We start from the raw sequence: 27,696 nt of genomic DNA on the forward strand, positions 1-27,696 counted from the left end.
ATCCCTTTCTAAACGTGTAAAGCTCTTTTTGTAACGTCCATGCTCTTCTCATCGCCCATTCCACTCTCACTGCTGCCCCCCGCTTGATTTAATCCTTTCCTGGCACGTTCTGATCAATCATTCTTACGTTCTCTCTTTTTTTGTACCTTCTGATCATTCTTTTCCCTTCTCCTTGCTGTCCTCTCTTTTTGGTATTCCACCTTTCCAACGACTAGTGTTCCCTTTCTGGGGGCCCATCCTGTACCAGAGTGCTAAGCTTGGCCTCCCATCTCCATCCCAAGAGCATGCGGTGCAGACTCGATCGCTCCATCATTGTGCGCCTGCTCTCCTCTTGGGGGCCTCTAGGCGGCAGTAGCGTCCTTCAGTACTGCTGAAATAGACTGCTAGCTACTTCTCACAGCTGTATTTTCCTTATATTTGCCAAGTTAACGGCCACATTAGCACCGTGATTGTTTTTCAAACAGTAAATTTACCAGTTAGTCTGTGGTAATTTACCATCAGGGAAGAATTGGTCCGCCCCCAGGGTAGCGGGGTTGTAAGACTTTTCATCTCGAGTTACGTTCAGTCTCACATGCGCCGTTTCTTTGCACAGCTGCTCCACCAGGCGCTTTTTTTTGTTTTTGCAGATTTGATATAGCGATAGAGCTCGAACTCGACCCACAGGTATTGGAGCGCTTTACATGACCACCAGTTACATTGCACAAGGACACGTTCATAACTTGGTGGCCGCGGGGAGATTAAGAGATTTGCCCGGAATCGAGGGATGTTGATCCGACGCCAAGACTCGAACCTGGTTCCCCAACTCCTAAAACGGCGCTGGCCCTGTCGCCACAACCTCTTCGCCCCTCTTCCCTTACACCGGGGTCCAGTACTGAAGTCAGCTCCATAGATCTGCCTTAGTTCTACCAGCCTAGTCCCAGTTGTGGGAATTTAGGTGGTTCTAACCCGCTAAAGGCTGCTGGATGTAGGAGGGACTTTGGCCATGGAGGGCTATCAGTCTCTACAAAGCGCCAACCTAGCCAGAGGGGCCCTGGAGCGCTATGTGCCTAACACCAAAAGGAGGAGCAGGGGCCCAGTGAGCCCAGTGATACAGATGGTAACATGGGCAACGCACCGATCCTGCCAGGTGGTGAAATGGGAGTTGGATCAGCAAACATCAGTCCAAGTTTGTAAATGAGCATTGAAGCACGCACCAGTTTTAAGCAGGGGTCCTGCATACTACTGTACATTTACACCCCGTCAGAGACTGCACAACCTCTTAAAAGGCCCAGACTTCAGCTGCTCCTTTGACGCCAAGCGGGGTCAAAATATGCGCATGGGTTCACAACCCGAGGCCCTCGTGTTCCCATAGCCAGACTGGTTTCATTCGGGCTCAGATCCTAGCCAGTCTGACACCTGCAGAGGCGGAGATGAGAAACAAAGCTCTTGGTAGGCCGCTGTCCTGATGGAAAAGGACTGACTTGGTCTGTCCTGCCCTGTTTTTCTCCTGTCCTCGTTCCTCAGATATAGCCCAGCGTTTTATTTTAGATCTCAGGCACCTTGCCCTTCCTGGTTTACACGAGGAGGCCCGCCTCTGCGCTTCCAGCATTACCTTCCAGGTCATTTTCACTCTGTTAGGACTGAATGGCATTCCATGGTAAAGATGAACCACGTCGCTAAAGGAGATTTTGCCATCAGCATGGACTTAGGTTGGCCACAGCATAGCATTGATTTAGTTGGGGGCTCAGCTAGCCTTTGATCGCTGGTGAATCTTGCAAGAATCGGCTTGTACATGCATTGAAATGTTAAGTAGAGGCTCGACAGGAACCATGAACAAAAATGCCATGTATGTCCAGAAGACTTGACACCGAGGAAAAAAAACAAGAATACCTTAAAACAACAAACCAACATCAACTAATGCTCAACATCATGCATGAAATGCTTTTTTTCTGTCCTGCCATACGTGTGCAGAGCTGACAAGTGGCCTGTGTCATGTGTGGCACTTTTAGTCGGTTATAACTTCCTAGCCAAGCGAATGTTGCATTCTGGGTAGTGTTTCTTGCTCCGTTATAAGTACGCCTTTAATAATTTAGTAATTTTCAGTGTGCATGTGTGTCTACATGAGATGTGCACATATGGATGTGTGGCACTGTGAGTTATTTGTGTATGTGATTGCCTGTAAAAACGCGTTGAATAATGACATCAACAGAATATGCATCTTAAAATAACTTTACTGACAGTACAATGCTATGCATGTTGTTCTGTCTCTTACAAAAGTTTGAGTTGCTTTTCTGGTCCCAGTATTTTTTTTTCTTTGCATTCTGGTACGTGAAGTTCAGTGCTTACAATTGGAAACCGCCTCAAGTCTCAGAATGCAAAAAAAGCAACCGAGCTGTGTGAGCTGCTCACATTAGACATGGTGGCCCACTCTGGCCATGCAACGCGGGTTTGCACCAGCCAGTACTTTATGGGGCATGCAGTTCCACAGAGTGGTCGCCCGCTGCACAGTGCTGTATGACTGTTGTCTTGGATACCTCTGTGTCTGTTGATTTGACTTGCCTGGGGCATTATCTGGGTGCAGGAGCATACATTATTCACTGTTTAGGACATATCATCTCCCCAAGTACTGTGCTAGGCTCGGGCATTTTTGGGGAATTTCCCTTCGGGACTGTATGTTGAACTTGTGGCTTAGAAGATGCGTTTGGTAAACGTATTTACTTAACCATTTGGCCATGTCAGGCTTTCCACACTTGTATCTTTGGTACACTTTTATTAAAACATTGCCAGGGTTGCTCTAGCTTCCAACCGAGATTGTTAGAATAATATTAGCTAAATTACACAGACCATCAGAAGCCAGTGGGCCAGGTGATCCCAAGTTCTGGTGTCCTTCAGTACTCTTAGCTGATGCCCCTAATACTTGTCTGTCCCATGTTACCCTAGCCCGCCTAAGTCCAATACTTGGCAAATCTTTGTCTGATCACTGAATCAGTGCTTCGTTCAGTCCTTTTGTACTACTTTAGTTGCACGTGTGAGGGAGAGTCCTCCACATTGCATCCTTCATTTTGGAGCTGGTAACATGCCATTTTTGGCGTACCGTCGTAATGTGGGTGCTTTTAGCGGGCCATCGTTTGCCCTTCAGTTTTCTGCCAGTGTGCATGTACTCTAGAATATTGTTTTTCATAGGAGACGAGCGTACACGCTCTTTCCTCCTTCTGCTTGGCAATGTGCGTGCACCGTGTTTGACAAAAGATTGTTTGTCTAGGTTACTGGGTAACAGGTAGTGTGTGCTTTCTCTGAAGTTCTTCTGTGACTCCCATGCTTGTAGACTGCTGTGTCTGAGGAGTCTTGGTGCAGAATGTAGACATGAACTTAGCTCTGTAGTTTACCACCCCTCACACCCACGTTCACGGACTCCTCTTTATCACTGTGGCATAAACATAGAAATTAACTTCAGAAAAAAGCCCACTGAGCTGCCAAGGTCCCTACTTTTTGTGACATCCTGGATAAGTTTGCTTTAAAAACTTGGTGCAGATCCTGCTGGGCTGGCCCTTTGGCGCTAGAGGCTCTGAAGGGAGTCAGTATGCTTGAAAGAAAAGCCCGGTTGCAGTGACTTAATATTGTTAATGCCTGCCTAGTTGGTCATGTAGAACCCAAGACTGTGCTTCTGGTATGGAAAAAGCCCTTCTGTAGCAAGCAAGATCTGCCCGAATGCGTGTTTATGAACGTAGGATGCCACCTGACTCATTACCAGAGGGTCTTCTGAATCCGTGTTCATTAGCTATGTAGTGAATAGCTAATATTCTCCCTCTGGTTAGGGGATAAACCACCTATAACGATGTGTAGCCTTATAACTCTCCCATGCGAAAGACAAATCCGCTACATCTTCATTCATCTCGCTCTTGTCGTCTGCTTAGTGTTCATCTTCTGAAAGCAGTTTCTGAACGTGCCAATGTTTACATCGCCTCTCTTCCCTGATGATATTAAAATCAGTTGCGGAATGGTCTAAAAAAGCCATTCGGGTACAGGGATGCTGGTGTAAAGCCAAGCGGAGGCCACCAGAAAAGCATCTAAGCAGGCGGCAGCTATACGTAGAAGAAGCGCAAGTAAAATCTTGCTTATTCACATTATCCTGTCTCCAAAGCTCAATCAGAATCTAAATCTCCCTTCAGTTCAAAAATGCATTCTAGATGTCTTGAGCTTGTTCAGTTTCCTATTGAGGCTGTAAGTATTTAGGGTTATATACTGGATTAATGTAAAATCTCCTCCAACGATGAGCTCCCCTTTCAGTAGTATAATCGTAAACCGAAACCCCCTTATAGGAACAGGATCGCCCCCGACCGGAGTATGGACTGGAGCATGGATGTTGGCAAATACCAAAGGTCTAGGAAAAAATTGAACAGCTTAACCACATCCACTGCACAAGACTACCAGATTCCAATTTATGAACTTTCAAATCTAAAGATTTTGGAAAATGGATTGCTACCTTCTGTATGCAGTGTTGTATGAAGAAAAAAACCTGTAGTGCAACCACTTCGCAAGTAACTTTGAAATGTATCTCTGCACAAATGAATTTCTTTGAAGAGCAGGACTCCTGGAGTATGTGATGTAGTTCAAGACTCAGTTGCCATCCTTTTCAGCCTATTATTTAACCCATTTGCATTATAAGAACCTATCTTCCTATTAGACATTGAACAAAATAATCCAGGATATTACTTTATAGAAAACCACACCAGGATTAACAATAGGTTTTTTAAAAACAAAGTATCTTTGCCCTATTCACAAAGAGCCAATCTCAACATATATGAATTCCCTAAAAATACCATTTTGTATCTCTTTATTACTTATCTGCTCACACCTCAGGAAATCTCTGCCCTCATGAACTCCAGCCTGTCAAAAGCACCCAAGGACCCTTGCCTCCACCACATCTTTAGCCTCAGAAGCGGCAAAAACAGCCACAAACTTGCCTCCCTGCTCAACACGTTGATAACCACAGTCACAGAAGACTGGAGAAACACAAGGTCAAACTGCTACTCAAGAATCCATCAGCAGACCCCAACGAACTGAAGAACTAGCGGACCATCTCTCTACTCCCTTTCCCGGTAAAGGTCCTGGAGAAGGCCATCAACAAACAACACATGAAATATCTCGAGCAGAATCGTCTTGACACCTCCCAGTCTGGATTCCTCAGCATTAACACCAGAGACTGCCCTGATTGCAGCCACCAACGACATGCAAGCCCTCCTCAACCAGGAAGAGTTGGTGGCCCTGATCCTCATAGACCCCCTCAGCAGCATTTAACACCGTATCCCACGACGCGCTGATTGTTAGGGTACACAACATGCATCCAAGTGTGTGCTCTCAGATGATCACCTCATTCCTCACCATAAGAGCACAGTAGATGTACCTTTCTCACCTTCAACCCCAAGGAAATCTACGGTGTCCCTCAGAGCTCATCCCTCAGTCCCACCCTCTCTAACACCTAAATGGCATCCAGTGGCCAACATCGTCAGATCCCAAAGACTCAATATCTTAACCTACGCAGACAATACTCAACTTACCTTATGCCTCTCCAAGGACCCCACCACCACCAGAATTAGCTTTCACAGGTGCATAATGAGCATCGTCAACTGGATGAGAGACATCTGCCTGAATCTCAACACTGACAAAACAGAAGTACTGATCTTCAGCAAGAACAGCGCTCCCTGGAACATTTCCTGGTGGCCCTTAGAACTAGGACCAGCACACTCCCTGTCAGACCACACCAGAAAACTCAGCATCGTCCGTGACTGCAAGCTGACCATGAAATCCCAGATCAACAGTCTTCTCTGCCTGCTTGTTCACTCTGCAAAGGCTTTGAAAGATCTTCAAGTGGCTCCCACGAACACTAGATGCACCGTTATACAAGTCCTCATCAGTAGCAGACCGGACTGCGGCAACGCTGTCTACTCTGGGATCGCTGCACACCTCCTCCAGAGACTACAGACTATTCAGAACACCGCACACCGCAGTCTGACTCTTCCTCAACCTCCTCCGATGGACCCATATCACACTTCACCTCAAAGAACTCCACTGGCTCCCAGTACAGAAGAGATGCCAGTTCAAGATGCTGACCCACACATACAAGGCCCTACACAACCTAGGACTGGCCTACGTCCACCACCGCCTGAACTTCTACCTACCAGCCAGACAACTACGCTCCTCCTCCCTCTCCCAAACTCCCCACACCAACAGAAGCACAAGCGGAGGGCGTCCCTTCTGCTCTCTAGAACTCCTCTACTGGAAATCCGAAAAGCTCTCAAGACCTGGTTATTTGTCTGAGTCCCTAGGACTCTGCAAGCCTTGATACTCTCTTGGGTGATTAGCTGCGTTATACACATAGACTGACTGATTGATCTACTAAACATTTCTCAGCCTTCTCCTTCCCTGGGAATTCGTCCCGCTCAACGTTTTCTTGTTCATTTCGGTCTTTATTGATGCCGTGTTTGCATTTGAGGTTTTTGCATTTGCATTTATGAGTAAGTACATTCCATTTGACATCCTGTGGAAGATCTCTACAGTCAAAAGTAGTGCATGATTATTCACAGCTGCAATTTGATTTCAAAATTCTCTGATATTAGAGACTTCAAGAAAATGTGAAATTTCTGGTTATATCAGAAATTTAGGTTTGTTTCTAAAACAAAGAAACCTGTGTGCTGGCTACTCTAAAGCCAGGAATCAATTTTTTGAGTTCTCTGTGCCTTTTTGGAGGCTTGGAAAGGCATATCTGAGTAAATTTGAAATAAAAAAAAATAATCATTGCCCACCCTAAAGGTCTATTCTTGATCGCTTGATGTAATATTCATTCTTTCATGCAGAAATATGCAACATTCACCAAAATAGTATAGGGATGCAAAGTAAGATATATTGGACTGAAAGAAATTCTCTCTGTTCTTGTGATAGTAAGATCCTGTGGAAATACGGTACAGCATACTTTCTAATCAATACATTCTACTGTTGACTCAGTTGTCCCCCCTTTTCCAAATTACCTACAAACCTGATCTAGTGTCCTGTGGTCAAGAGCCACCTGTTGTACTTGCAATTCGGCTACCTCTTTAAGGAAGATGATCGGTATTGTGTGTTAAATGTTCCTCATTTGACTACCACTGTTCCATGTGCTCTGCTATATCTGAGATTGCCTCGATCTTCATGTTTAATATGACAAAATAGTCCTTAAAAGATGTTGTAATTCTGTCTTGTGATGCTTTCAATTTATGGATTTTAAGTAAAATGTTATTCAATAACTAGCTTGCGGTCACTCTTTGTCCTTTGAGATTGTGTCTCTTGAAATTAAAGATTTGGAACTTGACATAGGTGTTCATTCCGACTTCAGCGGTCTTCTGGTGAGACCGCCGAAGTCGCCGGCGCCAGAGGACCTCCAGTGCTGGCGGTCCTCCGACCGCCATATTACAAGTACTGAAGGACTTCTGCCTCAATTTGGGTGGAAATCCTCCAGTAGACGTGCTTCCACCGCCGGCCCCGTCCTCCAAAAGGTCTCCGCTAGCCGTATTACAACCTGTAATACAGCCTGGCGGTGTCCTGATGGTGGTCCGGGTCGGCGGTGGGAGAACCGGGCCCTGTCCCCTCAGGGAGGAGCACCTCGTTGGACGAGGTAAGTGTCCTCCGCAAGGGAAAGGAGGTGGGGTGTGTGAAGGGATGTGTGTGTGTGTGTGTGTGTGTGTGGGTGTATGCATGTAATGGATGGGGGGTGGGAGGGGAGTGTTTGTGTGTGCGTTTGTGTGTCTGTGTGTAATTGTGATGTGTGTGAGTGTAAGGTTGTTGAGTGTGTGTGTATTTGGGGGGGCGGGTTCAGTATGGGGATCGGGGGTGTGAGGGGTCTCTTGTGGGAGGGTGGAGGGGTCTATACTTGGGGAGGGGTCACTGCTTGCAGTGGGAGGGAGGTGAAGAGTCCTCTACCAGCAACAGGAATCCACATTTCTGTTGCCGGTAGCCTTTCTGCCAGGGATTTCGTGGCGGTGCTACTGCCACGGAATCCCTTGCGGAACGGGGACTCGGAATACCGCCAGCAGTATTGGGTGGCCCGTCGGGTCGGAGATGCTAGTCTCCTGCTCGGCGGGTCCAACCACCCTTGCGGTAGCAACGGAGAAATGGCGGTTTGGCACAGGCCAAACCGCCACACTCGTTATTTGGCGGTTCAGTTACCACCAAAGTCATAATGAGCACCATAGTGTCTGAATCGTACCCTGCTCGTTTATTCAGTATCACCTATTAATATTATTTATTTATTTATTGTAAAGTAGTAATCCTTTAGATTCCAAAGCTTTTGGGCTTGCCGTATCGTAGAGGCACAGGAATCAATCACATACCACTTCTCTTCCTCAGCTATTTTCCCAAATCTCTGTATTTGAGATTTTACAAATATCATTGCTTGGAGGCTCTTTGTTTAATTTTTATGCAAAATTAATTGATTTATTTCAATTGAAGAAAAGCTGTGGCAGTAATTATAAAGTGAATAGGAACTCAAAGGCTTGCTAGGGGAAGAAAGCAGCTTCAATTACTTATTAAATGAAATCGACTCAGATTTGGGTGAACTGGTAAATGAGAACACTGACTCACAGTTAATGACCTGTTAAAGTACCGTTCTTGCTGAGAAGTAACCTCAGATACTGTGCCTTTAGCAAGCATGCTGTCCTTAACAGACAAATGCAGCCTGCTGCCCAGCTTGTCAATACCTTCCCATGCTTTGAACAGCTTCCAAGCCGTCATTCTTCCCTTCTCAAATCTGAACCTCTGTGAAATAAAATCTAGCGAAAACTGCATATCTTCCTTCTGCCCATGCCAAGTATGGAATTCATAGCAGCGGTGTCCAGAGTTATCATCTCGGGGTGCTCTGGGTTGCTTTCTTGCCCATCTACTGACTCGCAAGACATAGGGCCAGTTCCACGTGGACTACCCTTATCACTTGCTTTTACTTTAATTAATAAAGGTTGTGAGAGGAAGATAAAGTTCCTAAATTAACCAATTGCTCTCGGCTAAATTTCCAATTTTTAATGCAGTATTAACTATCTGAGAAGTTTCCTTATTTCCATAAGGCAGGGTATTTTTTCTTTGAAAGTCAGATTACCACTTCATTGTGTGACTCTTCGCCTAACACTTTTTTGCATACAAATTAAGTGTTTGGCTTACCCCACTTGACCTAAATAATGCCTTTCCAATGTACCTAGCTTGCCTTGAGATGTGTGTGGTTGATTGAAGCACTAGAATAGAAAGTTGAAGAACCAAAAGTGTCCCAGGAAATGTCCAATGCCTCTGGTATCAGAACTTCCACCTACGTCAAAGCTGCTGAGGTCCCCACTTGGGTACGCTGCCTAACAGAGAAGTGTATTACACAGCAGCAGAAAGGAATTAAACACCTGCCACACAGGGTTCGCAGCTCCCTACTAGTCTGTCACAGTGATGCTGCAGGGCATTCACTCTGTCTGGACTACTCCTGGCACAAGCACACACGTACTGTGTGGGGGCGCAGGCATAGTGCGAGTCGTGGTTTTATCCACAAGCCACTTTAGTAGCTTCCACAGTCGTGCTGAAGAGATATCTACATGTTGGGAGGGAGCAGTGACGGCTCCAATGCCCCAAACCTCAGAAATGCAGTAAGCAGGAGGGCAGGAGGGCAGGAGAGTAATGTCCCAGGTTGCACCAGGTCACTATTAATTGACTGTTATTATGAGATTGATTTTTATTACTTGTAAATACTTTTGTTTTGAGATTATTTTCCACTGGGTGGAAAAGAAGATTTAGCTGATGTCGTTTATCTGCTAAAAGGAACTTGAATGTAGATGTTCATGATGGTTTGGAAGTGATATTGAGGCTTCAGAAACCTAATCACAATGGTTGGAATCCTGAGTCTGGTGACTCAAGAACTGAGAGTTCTCCAGAGTCCACTGGAATTCTCTGTAGAGCCAGATAGACCTCCCTCCATATGAATCAGTCTCAGTCAAGGATGCCAAACCTGATGGAGCAATGTTACAGGTAAATACCGTTTTACCCTAGTCTGTTATTAAAAAAAAAAAAAACTTCACTACTCACATTGTAGAGTCCCATTCTTTTTGGTTTCTTTTTTTTGGGCACCCACACATTCATGTAACAATCACAATGCAACAGTATAACTGCAGTGATCTTTTATCATAGTGGGTCCAAAACATTATCTCGCCTCAAAGAACAGGCAAATGTGTTTTGCAGTAGGCGGTTTGGTAGATGTCCGTAGGTTTGCAGTTGAAGCAAGTAGGTCTAAAGGCGGATCCTTGATGAAATATAGTACAAGAATATAGTGTACAACAGTACGTGTTGGAGGACAGCGAAATGTCACTTGATACTTGTATTCTAATTGTAAACGTGTACTTTGCTCTACATGACATTGTTGTATTGCCATTGAAAGTTGAGGGACGTGTGGAGTGTAATTCGAGCTTGTGTAGGGCCATTCAGAATCCCATTCTCTTTTATATCTGTGATACCCTGTGCTTCCGGGACTCCTTAGAATGTAGTTGCAGTAACAGGCCACCCCATCTTAATAGACTCATCTACGGAGCACTGAAAACTGCACTTTATTTCAGAAACATGAAACACTTGCTGTAACTCTTTATTTAAATACCTTTCTAGCTATATATTACTACTCTTTCATCCACTGAGATCGACTTACCAGTGTCACTTGTTTGACTAGGTAAAGAGCGGTGCTTGCACCTGTTTATGTTTTATATGTATCTCCTTGTTTGTGCTGCTGCTTTGTGTATACGACATTCATTGTAAGGCATATGGCAGTCGGTGACTAGACACGCTTTATGTGATAGCCATGTCCTTGGTTAGGCACTGGGATTATGTGTTATATAAACTCTGCACAGTTGTGAGTTGTCTATTGTAGTGTGGAAGCTCCAAATAATTACTGGAAGTTATAATAAAAGTCCAAGTTTAATCGAAGATCCAAAAAAAACACATGACCTCACTCTAGTGACTGCCTTCCAACTGCCCGGAACATTCCCCACATTTCCGAACCCAATAATGTATGACATAAACAGATTCTTAATCAAATGAAGGAATAATTCACAGAGGAGGAGGTTACAGAAAAGCGAACATATCATTAATTTTAGGTAGAGGATAGCAATAAACAGCAATGTTGCGATTCAACACCATAGGGTCAGCACACAAACGTATATCACCATTTTGTTTTCTGGCAATAACAGCTGCAGAAACCCATTCTGATGACTCCACTTGTGTTAGTCTATTGTCCTTACACACCTTTTCTAACAATTCTTTCAAATGTTTTTTTTCTATTTTTCATTTATTTATACAGATATTGGAACTGGCCTAGCTTTATGAACCACTGGTTCAGCATTTGGTTTCAGCTTGCTCTTATATTTAAAACCTTTCACAAGCCCCACCTTCTTACTAAACATTTTTCATACTTTTTGAGAAGTGTCATTACATTGCAATCGTCACAGATACTAGGTGAATCAATCAACAAAACTGACATGTCACCTAATAGTACAGGTTAATCATGACCTGGTTTGAGCTCAGCACCCAATCATTCAAAATTCCAGAACCCAACAATGTATGACATGAACAGAATCTTTATTAAATTAAGTGAATACTTTACAGATAAGAAAGTTACAGAAAAGAGAATAAAATTATTACAATATATTACATTTTCAAACGCACCAACATTTCTAAGTATTTGAGCATATAACATTCATTTAATTCCTTCTGGGCCACTATGCAGCACAAGTGTATGCCCATGATTCTCTGTTCTTCTGCATTGGACTTATTTCTTCACTTTTATTCACAAGATAACTTTTTTGGTCTGTAAGCCAGAAAGCTATCTTCCTGCATATCTTGACAGTAACCGCATTCTTCACAAAGGGATACATTGTGCCTGCATGGTTAAATTTCTGAGATCTCTAACATTTTTTGAGACCAATAATTGACCAATTTCTTAATTCTGTGTATGTGTACATGTTTTCCCCTTTGTTGCTGATCTGTGACCTGTTTTGGAACTTGAATTTAAATATTGTTGTAGCTTTTCCAGACGCCCATTCATCTGAGAGGGTTTTTGATGAAAGTGGACTTGTTGGTGCCTGAAGGCCTGTAACATTGCTCTGTATTTTCTTCCAGTAACTAACAGATGCTATCTCTTTTTTTCCTAGATTTGTGCAAAGATGACTGACCCAGATGTCCTCACAGAGGTTCCTGCTGCACTAAAACGCCTGGCTAAGTATGTGGTTCGTGGATTTTACGGCCTAGAACATGCCCTGGCTCTTGACATCCTGATCAGAAACCCATGTGTGAAGGAGGAGGACATGCTGGAGCTGCTGAAGTTTGACCGCAAGCAGCTGCGAGCTGTTCTCAACACCCTCAAGGCGGACAAATTCATTAAATGCAGGATGCGTGTGGAGACTGCCGCCGATGGCAAAGCCACGCGGCACAACTACTACTTCATAAACTATCGCCTGCTGGTGAACGTAGTTAAGTACAAACTGGACCACATGAGGCGGCGAATTGAGACAGACGAGAGAGACTCCACCAACCGGGCCAGCTTCAAGTGCCCTAATTGCTTCAGCACGTTCACAGATCTGGAGGCCAACCAGCTGTTTGACATGATGACTGGTAAGAAGGATTGCAAGTGATTAATGGTCAACCTACAGTGTGTGACCGTGGGTTGCTTTATCTCTTCTCATTAGTTAATTATATTAAGTGTCATTGTTAGGGACCATGGTACATGCCTGGAATTAGATAAAGTCTTGAGAAATGAGGGAAGTGAGGTGCTCCATGATGTTGACATGTGAAAGATAGTGCTTCTAAAATCTTTGCAGAATAATTGGAATGGGTTAAGTATTTTTTTATTTTGCCACTTTTATATTGTTTAATGTTCTTTACTAGTTGTTTTGGGCTGGTGCCCTATGTAAGGCAGTTGTTACCACCAAAGGGGCCTTCTAAACTAAAAGGGAAATGGATCAGCTTGGTCACTGGACAGAAAGGCATCTTTATAGGCTCCAGGCTTGATTAACAATGCTGAGAGAAAAATACTTAAGTCCAAGACAAAGGAAGTGCAAGGAACAAGACAATAGTCTTGCAGGAGTATTGGCGAAGGAACCATATTTTATGGGACATGATTTGGTCTGCTGCCACAAAGGTCTTGTAGGAGTAGAGGTCGGCTTTCTTCATTCTTTTGGGGGGGGACAGACCAATTTCCTTCTAAACCAATAGGAGCACAGGACAATTATCCTGCAACTCTTATGGCCCATGGAATGTCAGGACCTACCCCTTTAGGCTAGTGAGAGCTTGTTTCGTGAATGCTATGGTGTGAGGGCCCAGCACAACATCCTGTCTGTCCTGTAAATATAGACAGAATTGGACCCCTCTTGTTGCTACAATACACAAAACTAGGCCCACATCCTTTGGAGCAAAGCTACCATTTCCCTTCCTCATTCTAGCACCATAAGAGTGCTAGTACTCAAGAAAAGCTTTGGAAGGTGAAGGATGTTTAATCAGAGGCCCCTCAAAATGCACAGGCATTCTCATGAATGTTCCGTATTCAGAGGGAGGACTGATGGCCCTTCTAATATCCCATATAATTCGAAAAATTAATCTGAGTACTGTCTATGTCCAGTTGACAGAAAGGTCTGTGCCACAGCAAGCAGGTCTTTGGTAACAGCTTTAAGCTATTAGACTGATTAAGACCTTATTCAGTCTAATAGCTTAAAGCTGTTACCATTCCTCATTTGTCAACCTGTCCTGGTGTAGAACTCCATTTACATGTTTTTATAGCAATTGAAATGTGTGTCAACAACTATTAGTGTTTTTGACTATTTTTCTTACTACTATTGTTATTCATTCAAACAAGTGGATTCCCATTACAAAAAAACTAGTTGTGGTGTTCTGCTGTTACAGCCAAAAATTACCTTCTGAACAGTGCTTGGCAGCTGCCTGCGAGAACATGCCCGCCGGCGGTGTTTGGAAAGAGGAGTGGCCACCTTCAATGCTGATAAACACCACAACCTGTCCACTCATTCTGAGATTCTGCTTGTTTAATCCTTTATTACAGTCTTGGTGCAAACAAACACCGCGTTCTGGCTGAAACCAGTCTTTTTCACATTTTAAACATGAAAAAGGCTGGTTTCAGCCGAAACATGTTGTTTATTTGCACCAAGACCTTAATAAAAGATTGAACAAACTCGACTCCCCAAGTGACTGCGCCTCCATTGGAATGAGTGGATAGTTTGTTTCCAAAAATTATAATGCAGTGTTTATATGCACCAAGCAGTGCTCCACCACCTTTAAATTTTCACCATAGCAGCTTTATTGTTATCTGGATACAGCTGTATCGAAATACATTGTTTTTGTATAAATGCCAGTAATTTTCTGCAATAGTTGTGTTGTACCTTACGTTCCCGTTTGGTAGACATTTTTCCCCATCTATTAGATGTACATTCCATGCCGTACATAAGGAATTGCATCAATTCTAGAAGACCCATTAGTTTGTGTACCATTGTTTGCCTAGGTCGGTAGGCATCCTGGCTAGTCTGTGCCTTGTTTCTTTATTCAGGTAAGAAAGTGACACTGATACTGTGTGTGCACTGATTTGTGCAGAGACCTGACGAGGTTAGAAGTACGTAGTTTTTGGTAAATCTTGGCTTACATTTTTTTTTGTTTTCTATTCTAATCTCCCTGATCTCAGACTTTGTGAGGTTCCCTTTCTTTCAAGTTAATTAAAAAGCTCACCCTTAAGGTTATTCCTTTTTCTCCACTGTAGACGATCAATCAGGTAGGAATTTGCACAGTCTTGTGGGACCCTCACCCACGCCTTTTCTACTCCGCTCAAAAACTGTCCCACTCAGGAGCAGCATTCCTTGAACCTTTGTCCTTTTTAGTCCTGTTAGCACATTGTACCTCAACATCACATCACAAAAGTCTGGTATGTAAGTCCTTTACTGTCACGGCTAAAAAATAAATTGAGGTCCGCACAGTGTCATCTGGAGTTCTGAAACTGTCACTAGAAAGTGAGAGATGAACAGATTCTGATTGTCAGATGTCTCTCGACCCTTTGATTGGCTCTTTCATGAGAGGTTGTAGGGGCTGAGAAGGAGCTCTGGCAGATGGGAACATTTGCCCACTATCTTTCTGTCTTTGTGACCCCAGTACCACATATCTTTATTCCATGAACTTCCTTTGATGTTTCTTTCTAACCTTACTCTGGGCTTTGCCCTAAATTGTTCAAAGTAATACCGCGCATTAGCTCAAACTCCTCTCAGCCTAATCCTGCCGCGTGTTCCACTGCTTCACTGATGCGCTTTGTAGTATTGTTGTCAGACTGTTATCTCTTGAGTTGTGACAAGCAGGGTTATTGTAAGCCCCACACCCACTCACAACCGTTGAGTGACCCGTGCAGGTCTTGGTCGCAGGTTCCAATGCAGACATCTCCTTGTCTTCAAAAGTTCTTCAAGTGTAGTCCAAAGCAAACTCAGAAATATTACTTCTATTTAGATAACTCTTCAAGTTATTTTCTCTCATCCCCACCTTTGTATACGCCCACAGAGGCACTCACAGCCTTTGCATAATGCTTTGTTTTTATATTGTCTTACTTATGTATAGTCTTTCATGGCACGAATGCTAAATGAAGTGAGTTTGAGCGCTCTACAGTCAGAATAGAAATCAACAGGGGAATTGTATGGCCACAATGTCTCGCAGATTCATTGTAAGGAACTGAAAAGCGGCAGGTCTACCCAGTGGAGCACAGTGCAGCATTCATACATAGAAGTTGATACAAAGGAACAAATAGTCCTACTTAGTACAGCAGTGAGAGAGGGAGTTTCGGAGTGTGGTACAATCATAGCTAAAGGAAATGCATAGATGAATGTCAAACAATGTTTTATGTTTCTTCAGAGTTCAACTGCCTGAAGAACAAAAGCTTGGTCACCCAGCTTTTTCTTCCTTCTCTTCGAGTTGGCAAGAAATAACCAGTTTTTAGAAGATGAACAAAGAGGAATATTTTGGTAATTTCGTAATCAGGATACAGAGTTATTATTAAAACTTAGAAGACATGCTTTCAGGCGTATTTAGGGTGTGGAATTTTATTTAAAAACTGCTTGTCCAGTGGATGGGATGCTTTAGAAATCCACTTGTTAAAAAAAAACATTGAACATCTGATTTAGCTTCTGTTTATGCCAGGGATCATATTATTTCATGGGTTGGATTGTAACAAGGTTCTGATTTTGCCATATTTCTGCAAATCTACATAAACAGGCTGGGGAAATGCAATGACTCATACCAGTGTTTTTTTTGTGGATTTCTTAATGAATTGCCTCCAAATTTTCATGTTGCCCATAATTTTTACATTGAGTCTTCATTATTCATCTTTTTGGTTAATGCTGGCATGCATCAAGCAACTTTTACTAAATTATGCCTCAAAGAAGTTGTATCTACAGTGGCACAGCAGTTGCATAAAACATTTTTTTTCAAGTTGCACTTTCCTTGTGTACATTTTTATTTTGAAACTAAACAATCTCCAATCTTGCTTCCAGGCTGTATTTGCATATAATGAGTGAACCTTCTGGGAAAATTAAAGGTAGCCTCAGATGTTTCCATCTTGCAATCATGGATACTGTTTTTTTAATACTGGAACCAGTAATGCAAGCTGAGTTTGCAGCACCTCTGTAGCTCACTCACCCTAAAAGTAAAGGCTTTGTATTAATGACCCCCATATACAAGTTTGAACACTGTATACTTAAGGATATGTATCATGCAGACAAACCTCTTCAACCGTTCCCTACGGTGCTGCAATAATGTATCAGACAAAGGATTTGTACTGCAGGGCCTGGTTATACTTGTCTAGTAGACAAAATAAACCTAAAACGTTGTGGGCTTTTTTTTTTTTTTTTTTTTTTTTTGTGTGTGTTTTTTTTTTTTTTTTTTTTTTACCCCAGACAAAATGTTCTGGTTGTTGGACGATTAAAATTCCCCATTGCTTCTTAAACATAATCATTTTATGGACTGGTAGCTGATGAAGCTGTTGCTATAGGAGGAGACATAATCATATTTCCTCAAGTTGAAAATCTAGCGGTGACTATCGTGTAATTTATGAATGTCCTCTTTGGGGCAACCCAAGGTAAATTGATTTACTGAAATCCAAAAATTGGTACCTCTTTCTTGTCTGTTTTGCGCTCCAGGCAGTTGTCCTTCAGCCAGTTGGCGACGTCTGTCATGCAGTTGTTGAAGTTGGTCTTGGTGTTGATGATTCAGGATGGAGAGGATGAGTTGGGTGTCATCAGCATATGATATGATATAATGTAATATAATATAATATGATGTGATGTTGAGTCCGTGGGTTTAGGCGATGCTGGCCAGAGGTGCCATATAAGTGTTGAAGATGGCAGGGCTGAGAAAGGATCCTTTGGGTACTGCACAGATAATTTCCTGGGGTTAGGGGCTGAAGGGGGGAAGGTGGACTTTTTACGTTCTTCTGATCAGGAAAGAGCCAATCAATCTGAGAGCGGCTCAAGGATGCCTGTGTTGTGCAGCCTTGTGATGAGTGTGCGGTGGGAAACTGTATTGAAGGCGGCTGAGAAGACTAGGAGGATCAGAGCCGCAATCTCTTGGTCAAATAGGGTTCGGATGTCGTTGGTAGCTGCAATGAGGGCTGTTTCAGTGCTGTGGTTGCAGGCGGAGTCAAATTGGGAGCATGTGAGTAGGAAGTTCTATTCCAGATGTGATGAGAGTTGTTCATTGATAGCTTTTACTTATCCTTTGGCCAATAACAGGAGCAGGGAGATTGGTTGGTAGTTGTTGAGTTTGCTGGGGTCTGCTGATGGTTTCTTTAATATGATGTTGACTTCTGTTTCCAGTCCTTGGGAAAGGTGGCTGTGGCATTTAAAGTGTTGAACAAGGTGGTGAAAACGGGGCTGATTCTGTCTTTTGCCCAAGTTTAAGATGTGGCAAGGGCATGGATCCGTTGGTGCCCCTGAATGGCCAGAGTTCGTGATGGAGGTGGTGTCCTTTCGGGTGAACTGGCTTTATTTGGTTAGCCAGATGTCTGTGGTGGTAGCGGGGTCATTGTGTTGCTTGAAGAAGTCTTTCGCCTTGTGCTGGGGTTTGAAATTTCTGTGGATTTTGAAATCTTTGTCATGGAAGAAGTTTGCAAAGTTGTCGCAGCGTTCCTGAGGGGTGGTAATGTTTGTTGGAGAATTCTTTGACAATGTTGAGGAATTCTTTGCGGTTACTGGAGCTTGATTCACTACGTGAGGTTAAGGCCTTTTTTTTAAGCTTGGCAGCTTTCGGTGCCTACAGTCCTGGCCTGAATGCAGGCCAGGGCCATAGATAGCGAAAGACAGCTGCAGTTTCAGGCCTCTTGTGTGCAGTGCACACAGGACAGGCCAGTGCACAAGAGGCCTGAAACAGCAACTTTCACTGCCAAAGCTCTCTCCTGAATGTCCCTGGTCTTGGAAGCGCTAAGCCGGGTCGGGCCTGGCTGACCCTGCTGAGAACTTCCAAGATTAGGCATATTCAGGACTTTGCGCATCACGGAACTTCGCCTCTGTGAAATTCCACTGAGTTTTTTTCTTTTTTTTTCTCAACTCTGCAGAATTCCTCAGTTGGACTCTGTCAACTCCGCACAGGGCTAGTCACAGTGCAAGTATCTGAGGGTGATCGTTGGAAAAACCCTGTAATAGACTAGAGCTGCATTTTGAATGAGAAGGCAGTGCATCACAGTAGATGAAGGCTGACAAAGCAGCCAATATCAAATGTCACAAAATAATGCATTTGTAAAAGATTCATCAATAAACCATAGAAATAATTTAAAGAGAGAGGCACAAACAGATAACTCTAAGCGCACCCCCGACTAATAAAGAAAAGGCTATACCATTATATCAATATTAAAGAGAAAATTAAATGTAGCACACCTTCCTTTCAAATATGAACATTTACAGAGCCTCTCAACATATATGGTTGAGTTCTAATTCTCCCAGAGAGCTTAACCATGAAGCATTAGAATCAGTAGCAGAATGTTTATTTTAAAAAATTGGAGAACTCTGTTACATTACTAAGCACTGAATTCTATTCATCAGATCTCACTGTGTCGGTATCACTTATCAAATCGAGTTCTACTAGGATACTTTGATCAAGCATCCAGAATTAACCATGAGATCATCTGACTCATAAGAGTGTAACCACAAACTGTCTCCCTCTGACAGCACTTTTCCACCCTTCTCACATTCCACACTGTTCTGACTGGTTTTGGCAAACTTTGATAGGTTTACCCTACTTAAACCTTGTAATGCGCTCAAAGGATATTTGAAGAATGCAGACACAGTCACCCACATCAATCATTTTCACTTTCTCCTTTTGGTCATGATGAAACTGTTTCACTCCTCTGGAATGTTTTTTTTTTCTTCCACACATTATTTGAAACACCAACCACGGGGGTGGAGCCAAGCGCTGTGGAAGATGGCGGCTATTCCTTAGAACTGAGTAGAATGGAGACGGGGAATCAAGCCAAAAGTTACTTCTTCGACATCAAAACCTTCAAAAAACAGGAAAGTACTTAATCGGAAACCTAACGGATATTTCAGAACCTATAATCCGCGATCCACTTGCTCCGCAACTCCTTTAGAAATGATATAAGGGAGAGCATAGCCAAACGCCGTGGAATTTGACGACTCTCCCTTAAAAGCCGAATGAAACGAAGACGAGGAATCGAGCCAAAAGTTACTTCTCCAACAACAAAGTCTTAAAAAAACTAGAAAATACTTCATCGGAAACCTAATGGATGCTACTGGACTTAAAACCCGCAATCCACTCGCTCTGCATCTCCTTTAGAAGCGATGTAAGTGAACCAACGCAGTGGAATTTGACGACTATCCCTTAAAAGCCAAATGAAACGAAGACGAGGAATCGAGCCAAAAGTTACTTCTCCAAAAATAAAGTCTTCAAAAAACTAGAAAATACTTCATCGGAAACCTAACGGTTGCAATTCCTTGAGAAATGACATAAGCGAAAGCGGAGCTAAACGCCTTGGAATTTGGCGACTCTCCCTTATAGACTGGTAGAACGGAACTGGGGAATCGAACCAAAAGTTAATTCTTCTACAACAAAATCTTTTTTTTTTTAAAAGAAAGAAAATAATTCATCGGAAATCTACAGGATAATAATGGATATATAATCATCGATCCATTTGTTTTGCAACTACTTTAAAAATAATGTAGGTGAGAACGGAGCCAAGTGCCGTGGAATTTGACGACTCCCTTAAAGCCGAGTGGAACGGAGTCAGGGAAACAAACCAAAAGTTACTTTTCCTGACATCAAAATTTTCAAAGAAATAAGGTCACACTTCCTCAAAATTTGATTGTTGAACATCAAAGAGTAATGTAGTATCAAAGACAAGAATAAATCTGATATATATGTCAAAGTAGTAGTGCTCTAATAAGAAGCTGACTAAATAAGAATAAGGTAAACGACACATCTGTACAAGGAGGTGGAACCTGAAACATTGTATCTTTCCTTCATTTAAAAAAGAATTACAATTGACTTTGCAATAAAGATTCTATAATGATAGATAAAAACTTTAATAATTATTGTAAATGAAATCTTAGAAGATAATTGAAGTCTCCTATGTCAGATCCTAAAGTTATAAAACAATTGTCATATAGTGCAGCCTTGCAATCCATACCAGTTATCACTGAAACCAAACACATAATGGCTGACCCTACTGAATCACCTTCAACAGCTATGGATACTATCTTAAAAGAACTATTAACCATAAAATCTTCCATTGCTTCTTTGGAAAATACAGTGTCTACTAATACTACGGAAGTTCAAGGCTTGAGGAATGAAGTGGTCAAATTTCAATCTCGTATGCAATCAATGGACAATCGATTGACAGAAATTGAAATCCGCATAGATAAGACACCTGATACTAGCCAAGATATTTGGTATCTTCAGCAAAAATTACCGATTTAGAGGACTGGAGTAGAAGGAATAACCTTAGAATTTTAGGTCTTCCAGAGCAAACAGAGAAAGACAATATTCTAGACTTTTTGACTAATTTTCTCTCAACCCTGACGAACATTATTATTTTTACAGTGCCATTAGAATTTCGGAGAGCTCATTGTGTTCGCTCACATGGAATAATCCAATCCACAAGACCTAGACATATTTTAGCTTGCTGTTTATGCCATCAATAAACCCGTCAGATTATTATGGCTGCCAAAAAACATGGTCCATATGAATATGAAACATCTCAGGTAATAATCACAGCAAATTATTCAGCAAATTATTCAGCACCTACAAATCTCATAAGGAAACAATTCTTAAATCTACGCAACAGATTAAAGAAAAGAGATATAAAATATGGTCTTTTGGTCCAGCTATTATGATTGTGACTTTTCAAGGGAAAACCAAAGAATATTCAGATCCCCAGGACTTGGGATCCTTTTTGAATGACTTAGATGACAAAGATTCCGAGATGGAGCATAAGACTTCCTCCCCCCCCTCCCCCCCCCCCCCCCAACAACTAAAGAATTCTCATCACCCACCACTCCAGAGGACATAAATCAAGGAGAATGGGAGACTGTTCAACGACAATGGACGCATGGTGGTAAATTTAAAGCATGGAAAAAGTATCAACTGAGAGATAAATCTAGATCTCCTTTAAAAACTTGAATAGAGCTGAAATATTATTGCTTTATCTACTTTTTATTCAATATACATATCATTACAAGATCATATTTATTTATGATGTAGGATACTTCATATCGTATATTTGAAATGGCTTTATTTTCCCCCTTCTCTATTCTCCTCTTCATGAGTCTTTGGCTTATATCCCCAGATAGAAGTTTAGGTGTTAAGTGTACAAAATTGTCTTATCACTTGTGTTATCATTTGTGTTGGACAATTTATTTGATATTTGATAATTTTAATAAGTAATACTTTCCTTTACTAAATTAATATAAAAGTTACACTGATTTAAAAACTCCTCTATAATATAATTACTTAGTGACATATTTGAAACTTTATAATTTCTTATATTTCTTCTTTCTCTAATTCCCTTCTTTATTATTCATCTTGTTATTCATCTTTTTATATTCCTTCTCTTTCTCTCTTTTTATTATTAGAATTTGGATTTATATTATTTTGTTAGTTTTCACATGTCCATTAACAAGTTAATACCTTTTTTAAATGGTATTTCTTTGAATGTTAATGGTTTGACACATTTTATCTTGAGAAAGAAAACAACAAAAAACAGATATTGCTTTAATACAAGAAACACATCTTAATGAATCAGAAAGTGAAAAATTGAAAAGAGACCAGGTTGGTCAAGTTATACATGCTAGCATAACGCAAAATAATTCTAATAACGATGACACACCTATTCGGAAACGTGGAGTAGCTATTCGTTTTCATAAAAATTTACCATACAAAATTATTCAAACATGGTTAGATGATGAAGGCAGATATGCACGGGTTAAAATTTGTATTAGAAATAATTTTATGAATATAGGCACGATATGTGCACCCAATGATTCCAAAACAATATTAATTTCAAAGATTAGTAGATTATTATCTTCCTTTAGGTCTACAAAAGTATTGATTGGAGGAGATTGGAATGTTACTATGGACCCATTCATTGATAAATCTGGCAAGCCAGATACTCATCATTCAAATGATAGATATATCTTAAAAGATCTTATAGATGATTTTGCATTACAAGAACAATGGCGTCTTTTACACCCAGATGACAGAGATTATACCTTTACATCTTGTGCACACTCAATTCGCTCCAGAATAGATCATTTTTTAACCTCATCCGCAATGATACAATCAATAACATCTGCAGGAATTGTTCCTTGTAGCCTCTCAGATCATGATTTAATAAACTTACACATTAATAGTGGATTAACACAATCTCCCAAAGCTAATTGGAGATTCAATACTTCTATGTATAAGACACCTCAAGCTAAATTGAATCTCTGCCAACATGTTGACCAATTCCTTGTACAGAATAGAGACTCAGTTACAGATGCTAGTGTATTATGGGGAGCAGGCAAAGCAGTCATTAGAGGAATGATTATGAGAGATTCATATCTTCTAAAAAAAAAAATTTGAGTAATGTTAAGAATTCATTAGAAAAAGAGGTTATATCCCTTTCAAAAGATTATAACAAATCTAAATCACCTGAGATTCTAAAAAATCTGTTATCAGTTAAATTCAGACTCAATAATCTATATACATCTCAGGCCGAAAAATGTTTATTCCTAATTCGACAACGCCACTATGAAAGAGGGGAGAAAGCGGGACGTCTTTTAGCTTATCAATTACGCCAACAGGAATCAACCAGAGCGATACCTATTATAAAACATTCTTCAAATGATTTATTTACTTTACCAACAGACATTATTAAACAATTCCAAACTTATTGTGAAACACTTTATACATCATTGAACTGCGAAGATACAAAGGAGGAAGATGATTTTTTCACCAACCTAAAGATCCCAAGATTAACTCAAGAATAAACATTGAGTAGAGGGACCTATATCAACAAAAGAGATAGCAAAAGCTATTGATTGTTTAACTACAAACAAAGCCCCTGGACAAGACGGCTTTCCCATTTAATTTTATAAAATCACAAAAGCCCAAATTATTCCATTGTTACAATCTTTCTTTAATGAAGCTTTAAAAAAGGGTCATTCACCTACCCCCCCCCCCCCTGAATTTCTGCGAGCATGTATTACTGCGAGGGACCCTACAAGGATGTCCACTATCCCCTTTGTTGTTTCTTATTGCATTAGAACCCTTAGCCATTGCAATTAGACAAAATGCTAACATACAAGGCCTTGCTACTTCAACAGGCGAGGTCAAAGCTTTTTATTATGCAGAGGATATTTTACTTACATTATCTAACCCGAACTCCTCAGTCAAAAACCTGATTAATCTATTAAATCAATTCTCGACATTTTCTGGTTATAAGATTAACTGGTCTAAACGTGAAGCTTTACCAATGAACAATAATACTACTTCATCCATATTAAATGATTTCTCTTTTAAATGGAAATCATCACTTTTGAAATATCTTGGGATCCTACTTAATACAGGATTGAAGAATAATATGATGGATAATTTGAACCCAATAATAGATAGACTTAAAAGAGATTTTACTAGATGGTCTCAATTGAATCTATCGCTATAGGGAAGAATACAGATTATTAAAATGAATACAATTCCAAAGTTTAATTACCTCTTCGGTATTTTATCACTTCCTATTACTCTTCATTTTTCAAAAATACAGCATCTTTGATAACTCGTTTTATTTGAGGAGGAAAAAACCCTTGTATAAGTGGTTCAAAATTGCCTTCATCTTCTTTAAAAGGAAGCCTTAGACTTCCACACTTAGTTGTTGTGCTATCCAATAGTTTTCTATCACACACAACATATATGATATCCATGAACAAAAACGCACCCATATGGGTGAAATTGGAACAATTCCTATTGAAAACCACTACCCCCATGGCTATCTATTACACTAAATGTCCAAAATTCTCACAACTCTCCAATCCAGTTATTTACTCTTCCCACGTGGCTTGGCAAAAAGCACATAAAATTATAAACTGTAATATTCATATACATTCAAATGCTCCAATATGGAATAACTCAGCAATTATATACAAAGGTAAAGAACTTAATTGGTTTGTCTGGAAAAATCATGAAATTAATAATCTATCAGACATATGCTCACGGAATAACTCCTTGAAGCCATTCTCACAACTACAAGATACGTATAAACTCCCGTAATCACAATTTAATTATGTATTATTAATGTCAATTCTTAAACCTATAACAAATCCGAATATAGATTCTATGATACACTCATCCATTGCTCGTTATATCTACTTGTGGAAAAACTTCAATGGCTTATATTCATTATTAATTGATAAATCTTTTTCAGATGATACATCTAGAAATTTAAAATGATGGTGGTCTACAAGACTTAATATTACATACTCAGACAAAGAATGGTCTAAAGTACTGGAAAATCACAATCTGGGCCTTCGTGATACAAGGTTGAAATTTAACTACTTTAAAATTCTACATCAATGGCACAGGTCACCTTCTAAATTATGCTCTGCCAAACTCAGTAATAACTCTGATTGCTGGAGATGTTTCCAACCCAACTGCGATATCGTACATCTTATGGGAATGTACTGAAATACAACAATTTGGATACAAATATTACAATATCTGAGAAAAAATGTCCCCAATATTACATCTCCGTCACCTCGCTTATTTTTACTACATGATACTCATGGTCTAGGTAAGCTCTCTTCACAGGTGTTTAGATGGCTGTCTACAGCGATCGGTATTGCTAAAATTAACATATTAAGTTTCTGGAAATCAAATGGTTTGCCAACTGTCCAAACTAGGTTAAAAGATATGTTTGAGATTGCACAATTCGAAAGAATGATACATAAACTAAACGATAACCTACAGCAGTTCGACCACATATGGAATACTTTTTTTAATAATTGAATTCCTCTGCCCCCTTTTCATTTTATACAATGATCAATGGGAAATACTGTTTTTCTTAAATACACTCTCTCCATTCCCGATACATATTTACAATGGTTTAACCAATTATCGTTTCCTGTTCCTTTCTTTGTTTTAAAGTGTTATAGGATTGTATAATGCAAAGACGACTTGCTTAAATACTTTGTAATAATACATTTTATGTTCATTGCTACTTTTATTAGTTTCATATAGAACATATCTAATATAGAATAATTATGGAAGGTACTTACCTGTTTTTTTTTTATTTTTTATTAGTACACTGGATTCTTTTTTTTTTTTTTTTTCTTTCCAAAATATTTACTGTATAATTTATACTGTTAAATGAACATTTTGTATTTATATTGTATCTATAAAAATTTAATAAAGAATTGAAATACAAAAAAAAAAGAAACACCAACCACAATACTACTTCCATTTCTATTTTTAAACCAGCAGAAACATAAGACAGAGGAAGGCTTCCTTCCCTTTAACTGTTTAAATGGAGTTAATTCCATAATGTGGTACGTACACAATGTCTTCCTCCTATACTCTTTCCAATCCATGCCCCTTGACAAAGCCCAATCACATTCTGTCATTCAGTTGACCCTCTCCACCTGGTCATTAGTCTAGGGGGTCACATGTGCAACAGTAACATGTCTGATGCCACAGTCATTAAGAAATTAATTCATGGCATGTGACACTAGCTGAACCCCATTGTCCATAACTAAGGTTTCAGGATAACCTTACCTAGAGAAAAGCTCTTTGAAGAACTGAATAGCAGTGTCATTAATAGCCTGACTGACAAACCTTATGTTTAGTCTATTTTGAGTGATAAGCAATAGTCACTAATGCTAATCTGTAAATGGCAACTCAGATTCTGCCTTGTTTCCAGGCCTCCAGAAAAAAGTCCTCAATTGCCATTAAACGTGAGCCTGGCTTATAATAAAGAAACAACTATGGCATTTTAATAATGGAACACTGCACTAAAACCGTGCGCAAGAAATTTAAATTTAAGCTTCCGTGGACTGATGTTTACCTAGGAGTACATTCTTCAAAGAGGATTTAAAAATTGAAAAAGAGGGACCCTTCTTGATGTAAATGGAGAATGTGTTTCTGCTTCTGAGAGCATTGCCTGAAAAGGATCTACAAAGTGTGCTCTTCTTTACTGGTGAATGGTAAGAGATCTTGAACACAGGCACTGAAAACCTTCAAACATAGACGTCATTGAGGAGCGATATCTTGAAGTTTAGAGATGTAAACCTTTGCATGCAAGACATCCAGTTTTCGTGGAGTGTTCCTAAATCAGGTGCCTTGGAGGTAGGTAGGAGCAAAGATAATATGATCACTTGTTTTTAGTTGGGCTGCAATGTAGCAGCAGCATTTAGGACGCCTCTTAGTTGGATGGGCATTTTTCGGCAGGGTCTAGCAGTAGTCAAGTCATGACATTCCATGGGCTCAACTTCAAGTTTCAGATCCTGTTGGTAAAGGAATATGTTTTAAAACTTGAATTTTTGAAGATCGGATCTGGCATCCTCCGCTGTAGCGTGGATGTGCCATTTGAGATGTAGATTTTTGTCAAAAAGGAAACCCAGTGATTTTACTGTAGTGGCAGTTCAGGAGTGATGACCGCTGTTTTTCTAGTTTTAAGGCTCAATAATTTGGTGCATCTGATTTGGGGTAGGGAGAAAAAATGAAATCGCACACAAGTGAAGTTTTGGGTATTTTTGTTGCTTCCATTTGTGAATGCAGCGGTGGGAAGATGAAATCTTGGAGCGGCATTCAGTCCAATCTGAGGTACGTGTGAGTTTTTGGTGTATTGATGGCACAAAGTGGCAAGCTCTTTAAGACACTCACTAGTGGTTTGACTTAGGGAGTGAAAAGTGTAGTCGCATCAGAGATGGAATTACCAATTTTACAAGTTGGAAGAACTTTGAGAGATCAAGCTTTGAGAGATAGGATTGAAACGATTTTAAGACTAAACCATCACTGCTCATCCTGTTTTTAAGAGTGTGCAGAAGAATGTGGTGGTCATCAGTGTTTAATGCTACAATTATATCCAATAAATGGAAGACAAGGATGACTTTCATTAAGGTGTGTAGGCTACCCTACATCGCCACTAGTATCGCAGACTTGGTTGTG

At 40.7% G+C, this 27,696-nt stretch overlaps 1 protein-coding gene across 1 annotated transcript in view; it reads left to right on the forward strand.

Annotated features, from left to right (window-relative positions):
• Positions 1 to 27,696, forward strand: part of GTF2E1 (general transcription factor IIE subunit 1) — a 212,033-nt gene that overhangs the window by 49,852 nt on the left and 134,485 nt on the right. The window contains exon 2 of the mRNA XM_069202702.1: positions 12,171 to 12,630. Coding sequence (XP_069058803.1) covers positions 12,183 to 12,630 — 448 coding nt within the window. The 5' untranslated portion in view covers positions 12,171 to 12,182. The remainder of the gene's footprint in view (positions 1 to 12,170; positions 12,631 to 27,696) is intronic.

This window comes from Pleurodeles waltl, chromosome 8, assembly GCF_031143425.1.
Source record: "Pleurodeles waltl isolate 20211129_DDA chromosome 8, aPleWal1.hap1.20221129, whole genome shotgun sequence".
Lineage (NCBI taxonomy): Eukaryota > Metazoa > Chordata > Amphibia > Caudata > Salamandridae > Pleurodeles > Pleurodeles waltl.